Here is an 18,151-nt window from a genome sequence, read left to right as displayed (position 1 = left end):
AAGGTCTTGAAGTTCTCATGTTTAGCCTTTGAATCTACACATAATGGAAATTTGTATATATTATATATTTCACATTACTTTTACCTAAGTATCTCAGGCTAAAAGCAGAATAATAAGTTAAGATGTAACTCAAGGTAAAAGAAAGAATCCTCAAAAAAGACTCAACCTATACCTAAAAGAGTGATTCTGTGTATGTGCCAAACAACAAAAATCACCCAGCCACGTCAGTCTACATAACTAAAGACAGAGGTTTAAATGTCGAAGATCATGTACATTCCAATATACATTTTTTCCTATGACAATTACACTTCAGAATGTTTATCTGAACAAATACTTTGAATGCTGATTGCTCTTTCATCTACTGTACTAAAACGTAAATAAAAAATCATAACTCAACTAATACAAATTTTCCCAACCTTTTAAACTTAAATGAGTTTATCCCCTATACATTTTTTTATTATTAAAACCCTTAATAAAAAAGAAAAAGAAAAGAAAGAAAACAATGTACAAAAGCTTTGAAATAAATTACAACCCAGTAAAATACACAGACTAGAATTTCTCCAACAGGTATATCAGCCAATGGTGTTCTAAATATGTGCTCTAAAATTCAGATGTAATGAAAAATTGCATTTCCTATTGACTAATTGAAATTAGGGTTGCTCTTGGTCTCTGACAGTATTTTTAGGAGTTTGGCTTTAGATCCCAGTTTTTTAAATTCTTCTCACAGATGTGATATGCCTAAAATTTTCCGTATTAAACTTGGTGTAGTAATAATAATAATCAATAAAACAGGGAACAGATAGCATGGAAAAAGTATAAAAAAAACCTTCATGACAAATAAAACCAAGTAAACCTTAAAAGAGTGAGCACACAGAGCAGAGCGTGGTGAGGGTGGGGAAGAAAGACTGTAAGAGCCATCCAGCTTTCCATTTTTGCGAACACCTTCATTTAGGTACACTGCATTCAAAATGTCTAACACAGGGCTGCAAATTTGGGTGGAGGCTCATTTCCATCTTCCCTTCTCAGGTGCAAGTCATCTGTCTGAATGGGCCAGACCCTCACCTGACAGAGAGACTCTCAACCCTATATCGGGACCCCAAGGTTGGCTGGGCACACCATAGCCCACCCTACCTTGGGACACCAAGGTTGGCTGGGCACACCATAGCCCACTCTTCTGGGGGCCACTGTAGCTGCATCATTCCCGAGAGAGATTTGTCTGTCTTGCTCTTATGGATCTCTCCAGGCAAGCTACTCTGCTGCTTCAACAGCCATACCATTAGAAACAAAACATACAAGTTCAGCATTCATTACAGCAATTTAAGTTCCATCCATGAAAGTGGGGAAAAAATTCTTCCCTTCATGGTATTTGCATGCATTTGAAGACTCTTCTCCGATCCTCTTTGTTGTTAGGTTAACCCTTCCCTGACGATCTTCTTTTCTAGGCTTTGATTATTGCTCTCTATTTTCTCTCCAAACTGGACCCAGTAATGCAAAGCAAAGTTGAGCAAAGCTTTACTTCCCATGTCCCGCAGGCTACACTCCCCTGGACACCACTTGGTAGGGGACAATTTGCATTTTCTGCAATACTTTCAATAAATGTTAGTTTCAGGATCCCTAGATCATCTTCTGAGGAAGAAGTGGCACTTAACTGGGTGTTCCTCAAAGACCTGGCCAAATATTGCACATGAACTGAATACACAACATTGCTAATACCTGGAGCTTCTGAGCCTACTCAGGAGGCCAATCTGTTTTTTCGGTGTGACAGATGGCAGTAACCAATGGGGGGGAAACGTGACATAGTGTGTAAGAAACTTATTCCATGTATGTAAAGGGAAACCGTAGCATGTACTTTTTGGATTAAGGCTGCTCAACAGGACAGCCTCCATATGCACGGCTGGGTTACCAGCTCACTGTCCAATGGTCGCTCTCAGGTCCTCATAAGGAAACCTAATTAAAGAATCCACTATCCAGCTGAGCCCTGAGCCTTGACAAGCCCAAGCCCTGACAAATTCTGGAGCAAGAAAAACAACAGCGGCTGAGGGTACTCGGTGTGCCACTAATATCTGGAGTACTGAGAGCGGTCCGCAGGGAAAGGTAGAGCCTGGAAGGAGCTGCCAACATTCCCCATCCCACATTTGTGCAGTTCATCATTCCTGCCTAAATGTATACCTCACACCTGCTCCTATTCAGATCACATCTCCATTTTTTGAGTTCTCATCCTGTCTCCAAAGAACTCACAGCCCCTCTCAGCATGGTGTCATCTACATATTTAATAGGCAAACACATTCTGTTCCGTCATCTAAATGATTAATGAAAATGCTGGGCCCAAGGCAGACACTGAGGAATGCTGCTGTAGCCATCCTTCTATTTTAACAGCAAGCTCTCACTGACTTCTCTCTGGACGTGGTTTCCTAAACGGCTTTATATCATTCTGCTGTAGTTTCTGCTAGACTGCTTTAGCCTAGTTTGCTTATAAAATTGCTAAGCGAAAAGATTTAACTGTCAGGGCAGCAAAAGCCTTGCTGAAGTCAAGCTATATAGCCACAAAACATGTTATTGTTATACCCATTATTCTACATTCGTTGATAGAAGTATGTTGATTTGTTCAACCTCAGCTAACTTCATAGGAACAGACATACTTTAATATTAGCCAAGGGAAATGATTATGTTTCTAAAGCATTGAATTTAATTTTATCCTGCTCCTGAGCATCACAAACACAGGAAGGTGCAAGAGAAAACCCAGCCCTGCACAAAATCATGAGTAGAAAAGTGAGTGAGGCTCAGCTCTCCACTACCTGCCCCAATATAAAGCAAGATCACCAAAGGAAGCTGGCAGCAGCCGGGCTAAACACAAGAAGGAGGAGTTCAGATAAAAGAATCATAGAATAGTTTGGGTTGGAAGGGACCTTTAAAGATCATCTAGTCCAACCCCCCCCAGATAAGTAGGGACATCTTCAACTAGATCAGGTTGCTCAGAGCCCAACCCAACCAGACCTTGAATGTTTCCAGGGATGGGGCATCTACCACCTCTCTGGGCAACCTGTTCCAGTGTTTCACCACCCTCATTGTAAAAAATTTCTTCCTTGTACCTACTCTGAGAAATAAAAGCTAGATTTGTAGCACCTTTTCTCAAAAAAAGCCAGGCTCTCAAAAGCTTACAAGGGTTCAAGAGAAGCCTGGAGAAATCCTTGGAAAAGAGGATTTCAGGGGTGCTATGGCCCTGTCTGCACTAGCAGGTTGGGTCTGTGGGACCAAACAAGTGCTGGCGACCCCATGCTTCACTGCCTGTTTCTGGGAAGTCATTTCATTGTAGGTCCAGCCTGATCTGGTGTCCTGAGCATCCTCAATAGGGGCTGGAGGAATTAGGAGCTGTCCTGGAGGACACCTTCCAGGTTAGTTTTGTCTGGAAGGACTCTAGCTGGGTGCTCTAGGACCGCTCTGCTGAGTCAAAGCTCTTCGCTTCAAAACAGACTCCTGCTCCAAATTAAAATGTAGGCACACCCTAAACATACAAACAACAGCAGCTTTGGAAATCCCCTGAGATGAAAATATCTGGAAGCTGGAAAAGTGCTCAGGGCAAGTCTTACACAAGCTTAGCCTGTCCTTGCTGCTCCCGGGGTGTCTGCTGATGGCCACTGCAGCAGGCAGGGTACAGGGCCAGTTGAGCCGTTGGTCTGGACCACTAAAGCCATTTCTGTCTGTTGCCTACACCTTCACAAAATTATAATAATATTGTAGTAACAGTTATTCTTCTGCATCCATTAACAGACACACATCATTTTAGATCTCTCTGCTATGGCACCTCTCTGCACTCTGCCCCAGGCTGTCTGACACCAAATGTTACGGCTTGTTTCTGCTTCACACACTCAGAATTCCCTCTTCCAAACCTTGACCAAGTGTAACAGACCCAATCTTGACTTCTCTAGTCAGTAAGAAAAACATTTTTAACCCAGATTCTACAAGTGTACACCTCTTTTTCCAACATACACATAATTGTGAGGAGTGAAATATGTTTTCATTCTGTTTTACCTAAAATATATGAACCATACTGTAGCAGACCTTCCCCTGTGCTACAAAGAACCATATTATTGCAGCTTGACATAAAATATCATAAGCATATACTTCCCCGTTATACATCATCATGGGCAGTTTTGATGGTTTTGTCACACAGGACAATCTTCCATCATTTCATAAATGAGAATACTTTGATTACTTATGAATAGACAATACAGCCACAGAGATACCATTTGCAACACTGTATTTTGTAATTCCTTTCTGTTTGTTACGGAAATCCCGCTAAGTAATTGCTGTATTTTCTTACTACAGCAATAGTATCAAATGACAAATTTGGGGAAAACTAGCTGTCCCAGAAATCCCCAAATCAAGTCTATCCCTAGGTAAATCTGACTGGCAAGTGTGTGGGTAGAGCTCTTGCTGTTGCCAAAGGCATTGCAAATTTCATCAGACTTTTTCCCTACTACACTGAAAGGGTATGCAAAAAGGAGTAAACACACATTATCAAAGTAATCATATCTCATGTCACAATGTAAATAACATGGATGAGATGGGTCTAGGATAGCTACTATAGTCAAATGTCTTTGCAAATAGGTATGTAAAAATATTTTCCATTTAGATTGTGCCCAGATTAATGGTTTCCACCCAAATCTTATACTTCATTTCAAATAGAGCCCTTAAATCCTCAGGCCAGTGTTACTTCAACTCCTGTATACCAAAATAAAAGTATAAGATAATTTCATTATATAAGTATAAGGTAGTTTCAATATGTCAGTCTCAGCTATGATTTTCTTACTTTTGCATAAATAAAGCTAAACACAAAATTTCACTATACAAACTTCTTGCTTTACTGCTTATGTAAAACTGGACCAGGATCAAACAATGCAGTGGAATCACATAGGTATTTGAGGATTTTTTTTTTTTACTTCTCTATAAAAAAAAATTACTACTACTATAGTAGTAAGTAAGTAAAACTACTAAATAAGTATTGCAAGTAATACAATAATGCCTGCTGACAGGATCATAGAAGGATATCTTCAGCGCTGTTCTGACAGAATGTCAAAATATTCTCCCTCTGAAAAACGAATCTAATGTTGGTTGAGGACTACTAACATACTATTATGAACTGACAGAAACCCTCAATAATCTGTTAAAAACATTGGCAAGAATGCCAATTTACTTCAAGACTTGGGTGACTTTTTGATTTAGGATTGTATATTCAAAATATTTACAAAATATAATACTATGTATATCATGTAAACCAGTATACATTAGGTATGTGTGACAACAACTGTATTAACAAGCCCTGCAGTGGTCCAGAATTTTTTCTCCCACTTTCAATGTTGAAGAAAAAAAGGTGAAGCAATCTCATCATGGGCAGGTAGTACCTCTCTCCATTGTAGGCACTTCTTCCTTACTCATTATTTATGGTTTCAAACAATTTGAAATTATCGTTATTTTTAATCCTACTAAACCCAATGACGAACATCCTGTTTATCTACTAAAAAATCTGTTGAAAAGTACATCAAGATCTTAGCCTCAATATATCTTGTGACAGTGAGTCAGGCTATATGTTGTTGAATGCAATGCAAGAGTTAAAATTTGTACATTGTTAACACAAAAACAGGAGAACACCCATTATCAGAAAAGCAAAACCAGTGCCGTACTTTGCCATTCATTAATGCATCCAATCTCATTTCTGTTTTTACAGAATTTTCATTGTGTTTCCTTCCTATGTAAATATATACTCTAGATTTACTCTTCATTTATATTTATGAAAAAGAGCAAACATGAGAACGCCAGTAATATACTGCGAATACGGCAGTATTTGTTTCCATACAGGTATCAGTGAAAAGTTGCCTATATAGTCTATTTGCTCTGTTTCACTTTCCTGTCTTTAATTTATTGTCATGAAATATGATAAGGAGAAACTGTAAAAGTAGCTTTCCCTTTTGCAATACTAAATGTTATATAGTGTTCAAGGAAAAAGAAGTTTAGTCTTTAAGAGCAAAATGGTGACCCATGGCTGAGAACAATATTTGTTGGCTAGCACAGCCCTTGTGGGGTTTTTAATCTGCATTGTGAAGTATGTGAGCAATATGAAAAAAACCTTCCAGTAATATTTTAAACATACTTATTGCAGAAACCAAGAAAACTGAGAGAGATCAAATCTCAAGAACAATGCAAGTCTCTCTTGTGAGAAACACTGTTTAATAAATCATAAATACAGCATCATATGAAATAGAAGGATAAACTCAGCTTTGTTGACTGCATTTCTAAACAAAAATTTGCACAAAGCAAGAATTTTTTGTTACCAGCTGTGATGACGGAGTTGAAATATTGCAAGAGAAAATGATTAAAGCTTTAGAAAAAGTAGTTATTTTCTACATTAACTCTTAGAAATACATGCTATGAATGTTCCTGTAATTATTTTAGGACATCAGGGCAGGCATAATGGATTGGGGCAAAATTCTATCCATTCAGGATAAATTTCAACACTGGCCAACAGCAGGTGACTATGTCAGAGAGCATAAAAAGGACGGACATACACATAGCACTCATTCATCCACTGTCTCCAGTGATTTTTTGTGTCAAGAATTTCTTGAATTGAATTTGGCATCTGTGTAAATCCAAGTTTTGAGTTTGTCTAAGCAATGCTTGAACTGGCATAAACTTTTTGCATCCACAACATCCTGCAGCTGCACAGCTTACCTGTATGCAACATAAAGAAATACTTCCTTTTGTTCACTCTGAACCTACTTCAAAGAATTTGAGTATTGGAAGGGAGAAAGAATTTTTGCTCACTAGTCTACTTTCATTATTTTTTATCATTTTAATTATTATTACTTCTCTTACATACCACAGCTCACATGAAAAATCAGCAACTTGCTGTTCGTACCTGGGATAATCTACTCATGTATGGATTGAAAGCTCTTTCCAGAAGAGACCTAACATTCTGCTGTTATTCTGATGAAAAACATTTTATTCTGTAAAGCAAAAGCTAGAATTCTACAAGTGAAAAGAAAAACTTTGAAAATTCTTACTTTTGAACAGAAACAAAATTTGCAGTGAAATCTGAAGCAAAGCACATATTAAAAATTTGAAATGTCATACTGAGATTTATTGTTTTGTTTAATAATTTTCTGATTATGTCACTAACAAAAATACAGCCTTCTGTTCACGAGAAAATAACATTAATTTGTATGTCTGATTTATGGAGACAGGGACTATCAACCTCTGCGCAATCAAAAGGTTTTGTACAAAAGGTACAAAAACGGAGGTACAAGAAATTTTTCAGATCCGCAAGGGAAAGAGAAAGAAGAAACTCTGAGCATGGAAAATCTCAGATTCTTCTGCAAGAATCCCTGGACGTCCTGGATTGCATGGCAAAAACTTGCATATTTAACTAGGAACTGTGGGAAACCATAAAAGGATTATTTTATATTTGGACAAGGAATTAAACATATTTAAAGTTAAATTATCTGAGCTTTCTGAGTCTGCAAAACTCTACTAAAAATGTCATGAGAGCACATAGTTACTTTCTCTCTTTTCACATGTTTCTTACCAGACTCTTCTGTTTCACTTACTGGCCCAAATTCATAGGAACCACCTATGTCTGTCAAATTATTCTGGTGCCTCTGTAAAGTCTGAAGGCGGTTCTGTGCTTGTCCTGGCATAGTTCAGAACCGCAGAGATTACATGTTTTTTTTTAATATAGCAGATGTCTAGGGATATCAACATCCAGTAAGAACAGCTGCCATTCAGCAGCTGGAGCCCATCCGACTAAAGGGGTACAGTAGCCTAATGTGATGGCTTTGCACTGCTTCCCACCATCCCTCATATGCAGCGTTCTAGTTGTGGCAGAGAATCAGCAGCCTAACTTGACCAGATGTGGCGAAACATCCTACAGAAATCTGACTAATTGTAATTAATATTTGTTTAGTTTGCTCCTTTGTTCCGTGCTTTTGACCCAACTGCAAATTTCTTTCTCTCTAATATGCCTTTCACTTGTCCTCACTCCACCAGCATTCCCTTCCTCCATGCTGATCCCTCTTTTCTTTGACCCCAGCCTTGCTTTATCTTCCAAGGATACTGTGTATGAGCTCAGCTAAGGCTTTGCAATAAGCTGCAGCAAGAAGAAAGCAAAAAAATTTACACTGTCTGAGAGGAAATGTCAGGCACAGCACTGGATTCACTGACTAGTCCTCACTTTCCTTCTACCAGGGTTGAAGGTTTGTGAGGCAGTAAAAGGCTCTCACTCAATTTTAACCTAGGAACCCAACACTGGTATGTCAGCCACCTTGAACTGCTCTCATACCAGTGGAGAGGCTTTGGCACCTCAGGATTAAGACTGTAGTTAAACTGAACTCTAAACAGAGGTACTCATCTCTCTCCACTGAATACAGAAGGAGCCTCAATGGGTTCGATCCTAATTTAAATGCATGAAGTGCATAAAGATAAATGGAGAAATCTCAGTCTAGCCCTATACCTTCTGCTGACTGTGACCATTTGGTGAAGGGGAACAGAAAGATGGCTTCCATTAGCTCCTCCTAATAGAGAGTAGCCCACAGCAGGTACTTTCCTAAATGTGTCCCTGCCTGTGGTACAGGCAGCCAGCTCAAGATAACCCCATACCTACATTAAGACTTGTTATTTGCAAACCATTTGAAGGAACTTGTTCAGAATCGTTAAATCAGTAACATAAATACCTCAGGGAAAGAGACAGCAGTCCCAGCAGTGCCAGAGGAGGTGTGCACATGACCAAGGACCGTGTCTAAGGGAGCAGTGGTAGGGCAGCCACGGATGTACAGGTTTCAATACATGAAAACGTAAACTAGAAGAGGGCTTAGGTGCAGGACCCATCCATGAGAAAGCATACCAACTTCTTTCAAGCTTTTAGACAAAACTTTCTTAACAAGAATGTGGAAGATTTGAGGGAGAAAAGAAAAACTCCTTAAAAAGGAACTGATAGAAAAGTTCTGTGCAGGCTTATACAGCACAGAAAACTATTTAAATAAGAAGACAACCTTTAAGCCACTAAGAAAAATACACCTCCTCTCTCCATATATGCGTTTACTGTTGCTTTTAGGAAGTATCAACTACTTTAAAAAAATACATGCAAAGATTTTGTGAAAGATCAAAACCCAGATGATAAAACGATTCAATTTTAGTATCATGATAAAAAGCTAAAACTTGATCACATTTTTTGGGGGGGATAAGAGGAACTTACTGCTTCCAACTTAAAAAGAAAAGCAAAAAATCCACAAGAAAACAAAACAAAAGCATTAAAAACAAAGTGAAAAGCAGAGTAATTATGCAGACTCCAACATGCACCCATATATTCTAAAAGCTGCAGCCTCCAATATGCATTTGTTTAGAAAGGTTCCTTTCTCAAATTCATTGCACACACATGTGATCTCGTGTATATAAACACACACTCCGGCTGTATTTTCTTCCCTACTTACTTTCAGCAAATGTATCAAAAGAGACAACACTACATACATTTTCTTCAGGTACACAATCACGCAGAAAGGCAAGAGAGTCCTAGCAAATTATATTAAAGCTCACATTGCACATGCAAGATCAGTCCTATCAAGTACTTTGAGAAAACTAAAAACAACATCCCCCAACAAAACTCCAAAACAAAACCTCCTGATAACGTTGCCAAATCATAGCTCCTTCTTACCGTATTACTGAGAAACACATCTGTAACCTTGGACTTTCTCTCTGACAGATTGCAAACTTCTGCCATCTACTAACTACTGACGTGCTTGAACTGTTAAAAAATGTAATTTTTTTTCTTTTAATAATGGGAAAAGTATTTTTCACCTCTCATTTCCAAAAACAGCTGGAGCAGTTTGGCATAACTGTTCAAAAAATATCTCAACTAGTAAAAGACTGCCAAATTCCAGCAAGAAAGGTAAAATGACTGGGAAGAAGGACAAGCCACTGAAAATCTTTTCTTAAAATGGAAACATTTGTGCAATTTCAACTCCCCATTACAAGCATTATTATGTCCTCCGAAAGTGAAAAACACAAAAGCTCTTTTTCAAGTGGACAGTTGGGCTATGGTTTGAAGGCCTCTCGATATCAGTCTTACTTAGGAAAAAATCAAAGGAGTTTATCTTAATGAAGACAGAGCTTAAAAGCACCGGGTTCTGTTTTAGCGTAAAGACCTTCTCATATCCTGCAATTTTTAACACAAGCATTTTACAAATAAATACAAACAACTTGTATTTCATACAAGCTTTAAACTTTTACTGATCCCAGTTTTTCTTTAGTCTATTTTCTGTTAGAATCTGTGCAAGATGTGCCACAGGCTCAGGATTAAGAAATAATAAAAAAAAAAAATCAATGACTACACACACACACACACAAAAAAATCCAATTCAACCCCCTTTCAACTCACAAAAACGTGCTTCATAGGGACCATAAAATCCATGTAATTACCTGCTGCAGGATCTGTAACCGCTTGACTGGTGATGCCAGATGGTGGTTCTTGAAGCTGGTATGTTGCATTTGTGGAGGGTGTCGTTGGGCTGGTGTTGCTGTTTGTCATGTAATGTGAAGGATACGGTGAGCTATTATAATACTGTGCATATTGGCCCTGGCCAAAACTGGGATAAGAGGGATATTCCTGCAAGACAAAAAAGCAACTGAATAGTCCATCAAAGTTTTGCTACTTTTTAGTATAGATTCCAAAATATAACTACAAACACATGTCAGACTTTCAGCACGTATGCTTCCTGGACTGGATGCTGTAGGACTTAAAGCTGTGAGGCAGTAAACCGAAATCTAAATTACACATCATTTAGTATGTCTTCCCATACAAATAGTTTATTAGGCACACTACTGAAGATGTGTGAATAAGAACACCAAATGCAGACAATTAGTTCTATTATAGAAGATGATGAATTGAAGAAAAACATTTATAAACATTAGTTTAACTTGAAATTATGCTAATTTCATTCAAAAAGCTATTTAAGGGTTACATTTTTTCAGTGGATGATAATTCTAAGTTTGCCAAAGTTTCCTTGACTCATATTTACAAATTTACCTGCTGTGAACTATTAAATCCAGTAGAATTTGTGAGTGAATTATTTCCTGCATATATTCCTGATGATGTTGTAAAACTGCTGCCTGAAATGAAATGAAAAATTATGTGAATTACTAAAACATAGTATTGGAAAATAACTTCCATCATGCGACTACATCATAAGGATATGGCATATTTGTAATATTTCCCATATGTTGACTGATTTGGTTGTCATCAGGTCTATAACATGTTAATATAGGGAAAGTGATAATTTATCATTCCTACACCCTGTGTTTCATTATTGCAATAAAAAGAAAAACTTGAAATTTAGACAGGAATTTGGAACCACCTCGGGTCTGACTGAATATTAGGCTATTCCACCCCTCTGAATTATCCCCAGCGTTGTGTAAGTAATGAGGGCTTCTTCACTTTCAGTTTTTGTTGAACAATAACTGTGAGCCTTGTCTCGAGAGATGCCGTCTCCCCTCACTGAAGCCCACTGGCTCCGTTTCTCCTACCGCCTTCGAGAACCGGGTCCGCTCCCCTCCCTGAGCCTCAGCGCCTGAAGGAACAGCAAAAGCCGTAACTCCCTGCTCCAAACAGCTCAGCCCGACTGCGAAGCCATCAGGATTCGCTAATCGATCATAGACAGCCTTGGGCTGCAAACCTTTTTCTTTTTTAATAGAGTCTACCGGGCATGACACAAGGGAAAAAAAGTACCTCTCTGAGAAGGGAGACCCAAGATTGAATTTAGCCCAGAGACTGAATTACTGCCTTCACCTCCCTCCTCCCCTCACGAGCCACCAAAAATAGACAGATGGGGCTCTTGTTTAATACCTAACCTGAGAAGCTGTTCCACTAAAAGGGCAGCAACCCCCTTTCAGCTAGTTTGCCCTCACTGGTTATAACCCGGGAGTGACACAGCCACCAGCTGAGACATATGGATCCACAGGGTGAAGCTACGTAAGCCAACAGAAAGTCTGTAATGAGGCAACCTATTGAACTCGTCCAGTGGGAGAGCACCAGCCAGCAAGGAGCTTGCATCAAAGCGTGCCCGGTTGTTTACAGCCTCCCTTGCCACCGAAACCTGCTTTAGTGCAAAGATATACCAAGACCTTGGGAGCAAAAAGCTTGCAGGTGAGCAAAGGAGGCAAGGAGAGATGGAAATCAACAGGGAGCCAGGCATACGGATGCACCAGTCCTCTGATGTACCCGACAACGCAATTAACAACCAAATCCTATGCAGTGGTTACTCATTGGGAGAAGCGACATTTCTTGCAACTCCAAACAGCGAGGAATGTAGGCAGGGCTGCATGCTTAGTACAACCCCTAAAGGGCGTTTGTGAGCTATTTACTTTTCTAAACAACAACAACAAAAAAATAGGTATCCTAGCTATAAAAAGTCAGAAGGAAAAATATTTAAGGGCTGTGATTGCAAAAGTTACTAAAAGTTAAGCTATAAAAGTTAAGCCTCAAAGATGTGAAGTATGTCCAACAGCAGCGGAGTAAAAGATGAAGCTTAAACTTAACGTGTGATAATGCCTGTAAACACTTCTCTTATATTTGCTATTAGTGCAAAAGCTCTGTGGTTGTTGATAAATGCTACTAATCCTGTGAACTAAAATCAGATTACTTCAGCAGAAGAGTTGACATCCAAGTTTAGCAGATAGTACAGATAAACAGTACTAATGAGAAAAACATGTTGTTTTAAATTTAATTTAAAATTGGAAAACAGATGTTATTTTTTATTATAACAAACCCCAGAGCCAAAATACAGCTGAAAAATATTTTAAATTGCAAAACTTTGAAATGCTATTTTATTTCTAAGAGTGCTTTGGCTGGAAGAATGTAAGTCACTGTGTCTCTTTTTATTTCTGTAGTTATTTCTGAGTGACGCAGTAATGCATTTAAACACAAGTTTTATAGGTGCATGGTTTGAACCATTCTGAAAAGATATAAAAGGTCTCTCATAGTTATAAGAAGAAAAAAAAATAAAACCAAAACTTTTTTTGATGAATACGTTATCTTTCCACAGAAACTTTGGCAAATAATTTGCAAGAGCAAATGAGAAAAGTAATTACATGCCAGCCAGCATCTCTCCCTCTCAGACAAAGACACACACATACTAACATGCAGATCTCTCTCTTTCATCTCATGGTCAGCGCTGGCTCCTATGGAGGAGGGGTAGGGGTCTCCTAGACCGTAACAAACATGAAGCAGGTTTCTCAAAAACGGCTTTGTGGGCCACCCAGAACTACTGGCCTAAAGTTGCTTTTTAAAATACTCCAATTTTGCCATTTGTTTTTTAAATAATCGGCCGCAGCACGGCATAGAGCTGCTGTTCCTGCCTTAGCTGAGCAAACACAAAAATAAGAATCTTTACAAAATGCACAAGATTTACTGCCCCAAGTTCGCCCGCTTCATAGCTTTAAAATGTGATAAAAGCTGTGAATTGCAGGTCAAAGGTCTATTTTGCAAAGAGCGTGGACCCACATTAAAGCTGGGAATCCCAGTCAGCGTCGGAAGACGGCTGGACCCTGCTGGGACCAGGGCGCGGGCTCCAGGCGCGGGGCTCGCCCCCGTGCTGCCGCGAGGTGCAGGATGCGGTCCTCCCCTGGGTATTTGCCACAGAAGTCCATTTGCTTTCCTAGCTCAGTCTCCTTGCCATGGGCTATGTCTATCATCAGGGTACAATGTATGTGGCAGAAGTTTAGTGCAGCTCTCCTGGGAAAGCCTAAGACGGCCAGATGGGCTATTTAAACTCAAGGTTTCTTCCGTTTGCTTACAGTGTTTAAAAATCCTTGGCAAACTCCCCCTTGTTGTCCTAGTAACTGCTTAGCCATCCAGCACAATATTTTTATACTGTATAAGAATAACCGAATACCTTAACGTTTACTTTTTTATGGATGAATTCCCAAACCAATCGGTTAGTATATTCTCAAACATCACAGTCTTGGTAACTAAAACAATGCTGGGGCTCACCACAGGTCTAGTACCCTTCCAGCGGTAGGATACCCGTGTGCAGGGTAAAAGCCGTTCTTTTATCACAATCAAAGGATATTCAAGAAGACGGTTGCAAATGGAGCTCTTTCCTTGGCGTTTCCCCTAGCCCTTCTCCACTCCATTTATCCTCACTGAGCAATCCTTATAACTCTGCCAATATAGGAACGACGGCCCGTTCCCACAGCCATTAGTCATGTAAGTGGTCTTTCAACATCTATAAAGCAACTTATATGAAAAACAGCTTAAGGAACATACTCATTAAAGTAAGGGCGGGGAGAGAGTGGGGAGACGTGGCAGAACCATCTAGGTCCTCTTCCCACACTCTCCACTTCGCACCCCCCGTTATAGGGATGATAAATTTGTGACAAACAAAAATCCAATTACCAGAATAATCTTAGCAAGGAGTCACAGGCAGCGATTTTCCTTATCATTTTCAAAAGTTGGCAGTCTGTCGCTCTGCTATTGTTCGGTGACTAATCACGCTGTAATTTTAGCAGGGTCAGGAAAAGCACTGGGTTTAAGTGGCTGCACACACACCGCGAGGCAGCGCCTTTACATTGCAGGGAGACATTCACCCCACGGAGAGGAACCAGAATAACTCCAAAGCTTTCGAGCACGAGGTAACCCCAATCAGGGAGCACGAGCACGGCAACTGCAAGGCCACTAGGAAATCCCCTTTACTGCGGGCGAGAAAGCCAGCAGGGCCCCGAGCACGCTGTCATGTTAACGCTTGGTTGTGAAGTAGGTTGTGAGATCCATTATCTCTATTCAGCAGCTCAGCAGCCGCACACAGAAGATGAAGAATGGCTATTGCAGGCTATGGCAAGGCTGAGGCTGCAGCCTGCCCATATACTGCTAGAGGGGAAAGGGAGAATAAACTCATTTCCCTCTCTGGAGGTTTCTGCACAAACAACTGAACAGCAGCAGCACTACCCCGTCTTCTGTCAAGAGAATCAATTTTGTCCGTAAATAATAGTTGAAACTATGAATAGGTTCTCCTTCCAAAATTAAATGAGGAAAGGGAAACAAATGTTCCGTTTACTTTTAACATCTGTTCAATCAAAAGGAAGAATTAAGTCAATTTAAAGTTGTTTCAAATTCAAAAGTTAGCCTAATGAAAACATTAAAAAGACATATTTTCATGCATAGTATAAATATATAGTCAACATTTAACTGCAAGAAAGACCTGTTCAGCAATGTGATTCTTTTCTACTTAGCTTCTAACAACTCCACCAATATTTTCATTTGAAATGTTCTCCTTATTTCCACTCTTACGGTCTGTAAGGTTTCTGTAGGAGACCAGTCCTTCCCTCATCCACATGCTGTGCTGTTCATGAGCACAAGAGAAATGACATACGCACCACGGGGACCCCCAGACTCTCCCACTCTGACCTGTGGCTCTTCCACCCAAGTCAGACTGTTGGCGATCTGCTGCCTTCCACGGGCAGGCAGCTCTTAGCCCAAGCACGGCAAAGCTGGAGCAGAACCCAGGCTCAGACCCCCTCCTCCCTCAGCCCCGCAGACAATACTGTCATGAAATCAACGCCTCTGACCCTCCGCTCATTAGAGCTTCACAACTGGGTCATCTTTAACACATTTCTTTTGCAGAATATTTTTAGATCCTTGCATTTCAACATGTACAGCTGAAGTGCTTTCCAACATCTTACTGTTGACAACCGCCACCCTTTCATGACCTTGACAATTCTCATCTTATATACAGTTTGCATATCGCAGAAAACAAAGCAATACCCTTTATGACAGACCTCTATGTAGTCCTTTGACTGAGTCCTAGCTTTGCTCTACTAATGCCAGAATTCACTACTTACTCTTAAAATTTTCCAACAAGCATTCACTCACATTATCCCATGTTGCTCCCCCTTTCCTCCTTCCATCGAATGAGTTTCCCATAGACATCTGCAAAACTACTTCATTGTCCTCCCTAAAATCCTTTTTTATTGACATCCCTCTGCTCTGTATCTTACAAAAAAAAACACCTTTAGAGCTGTTGTTAGATAACCAATATGGGGTGACGACTGTTTATTATGCCTAAACTGTGTCAGCTTTATTGTTACATTAGGCCCTAATAAGCCTGGGTGTTTTATTTTACCCTCCAACTTGTACAGGGACTATATTTTCATTTGGCTGTATAAGTTAGCACAACAGGATCCCGATACATGACTGGCACAAAGGCGCTACTGCAACAGAAATTACAGGCAACACAGACATGATTTTTCAATAACTCTATTTCCTAGCGACCATGAATTATCAGTTCCTTAAAAGCTGGAATGTCGGTCAAGGAGTTCCTCGTAGCTGCTGCTGGCAAGCACTTTGAGCTCTCTCCTACAGAGAGGCAGGATTTTTTTCAGAGGGGGGTATGTCTGTTCGTTTTTTTTAGCGTCTTATCTGCAGAAAGCAAAACCAATAACCTGGTTATGGTTATATTTACTGTGATGAGCAAAAGATCAACACTATTCAGCATGTAGATGAAAGTTTGCATACTACTCTTATACTATCTTCCTTTTACTTGTCAGAGCACACTACAAGTAAGCAATACTTCAGATGTCAGGTGGTGGCTTCTGCCCTATGGAGCTACTCAACACACAGTTCAAAAGAGGATTAAAAAACAACCAACAAAAAACATCTCTCTTGTGTCTGAGCAAAGGACTGGATCAATATACCCCTAAAGCCATGGAACAAAAGCAAAACCTCATTCACTTGGTCTCTGAAAGCACTTCTGCCTCAAGACATTTCATGGAGCGTTTACATGATGGCACAGAATTTAAATGGAGCATGGTAATAATAAAGAGAGGTGCTAAACTTTTAAAAAATGCGGTCCAATTCTGTGAGTGATACTGATTTCAACAATTCTAAAGTCTGCAACACACATGATTTCAACTGTCAAATTCAGGGGTGAAAAGTCCTGCAGCAGACATCCACAATCAGCTATTTCTAGTAAACAAAGATTTTTTTTAAAATATCCCTTAAAGTGGTGAAAATCCAGGAGCAGGCACACCCAGCGACTTCCCGATAGAGAAGGGGAAAAGGGAATACAGAGAACAAGGTGGAAAGATATTAAGTAAACTAAACAGGCAAGTAAGGCTACAAAATATAATTGATAATAATAGCCTGCACATACAAAGACTTACAGCTTTTAAATAGACTTCAAAGAAACAGACTTCAATCATTACTTAGCTACCTCCACAGCTGCAGTAGGTATTTTTATCTTCTCCCTCCCTGCACACACTCAGGTGTCAAATTATATTTGGCACTTCCTAAATTCATAATCCTGACACGTTTTCCAGGACTCGCTTTGTCACATTCACTATTTATTAAACGATTGCTATTTGGAGATACATTTTTACTGTAATAACACTACAGCACTTCACTATTTAAAAATTAATGAAGTCACTAAGCGAGGGGTCTTCCAAACTGCTGAGAGCTGGCTTGTCGCTGCTCTCACCAAAGGCAATCATCATTTCAGCTCCAACTGCGATAGCATCAGAGGTAAGAACTCGAGCAAACATTCATTTTTATTCTAAGAATGTAAAGAAATAAGGGGGGAAAAAAATGCCATAGCATTAACTATATCTAATTAATGGTAATATCTGTTTATACAGACCTTGCATCTGGTAGCTATAGGGAGCCTGTCCAGGTTGAGGTGTGCTAAAGCTGGCACCGTAGCTTAGAAATCCTGTCTGTCCAGGTGACTGTGACTGTGCCAATCCACCTTCTGTCTTGATGCCTGCCCACAATGCACCTAAATCAGTTAGTGACAGCAAATCTATTTGTTCGTATTCAAACAGGGATGGAAAATAAAATCACTTAATTAACAGCATTTTTAACATATACCTACTATTGCATGCATGAGAGAACGAAGATCGAGAGCATGCACAAATGAACAGGGTTAGGGTAGTCTAAAAGCACACACTAAAATGAAGTTCACCAGGGAGAGGTTAAATTCAAAACTGTGTTTCCAATAACTGCAAAAGAAATTTATACATGAACAGGAAGTTGCATTATTCCTTTTTTCCTTTCCTGCCAGAAGCTAACTTTTCCATATATTCATGGCATTTCACAGAGGTAGATTAGCAACTTTAT

The 18,151-nt window shown here is 39.7% G+C and overlaps 1 protein-coding gene across 7 annotated transcripts in view; it reads right to left on the bottom strand.

Moving 5' to 3' along the window:
• The window catches only part of EYA1 (EYA transcriptional coactivator and phosphatase 1), an 87,517-nt gene that overhangs the window by 48,691 nt on the left and 20,675 nt on the right, over positions 1-18,151 (bottom strand). For 3 of the 7 annotated variants that reach the window (XM_087735289.1, XM_087735298.1, XM_009469013.2), the window contains 4 exons: positions 17,673-17,834; positions 11,072-11,154; positions 10,484-10,651; positions 3,058-3,061 (listed from right to left, as the gene is read on the bottom strand). In XM_087735289.1, coding sequence (XP_087591415.1) covers positions 3,058-3,061; positions 10,484-10,651; positions 11,072-11,154; positions 17,673-17,834 — 417 coding nt within the window. Of the gene's footprint in view, positions 1-3,057; positions 3,062-10,464; positions 10,652-11,071; positions 11,155-17,672; positions 17,835-18,151 lie in introns of all 7 variants that reach the window. The other 4 variants (XM_087735277.1, XM_087735304.1, XM_087735269.1 and 1 more) reach the window with 2 other exon arrangements.

The sequence above is a fragment of the Nipponia nippon genome, unplaced genomic scaffold, assembly GCF_047370975.1.
Source record: "Nipponia nippon isolate SJK-2023a ecotype South Korea unplaced genomic scaffold, ASM4737097v1 scaffold_1, whole genome shotgun sequence".
NCBI classification, from domain to species: Eukaryota; Metazoa; Chordata; class Aves; order Pelecaniformes; family Threskiornithidae; genus Nipponia; species Nipponia nippon.
The sequence above is the reverse complement of the archived record's forward strand: the minus strand, read 5'-3'. Positions and strand labels throughout refer to the sequence as shown.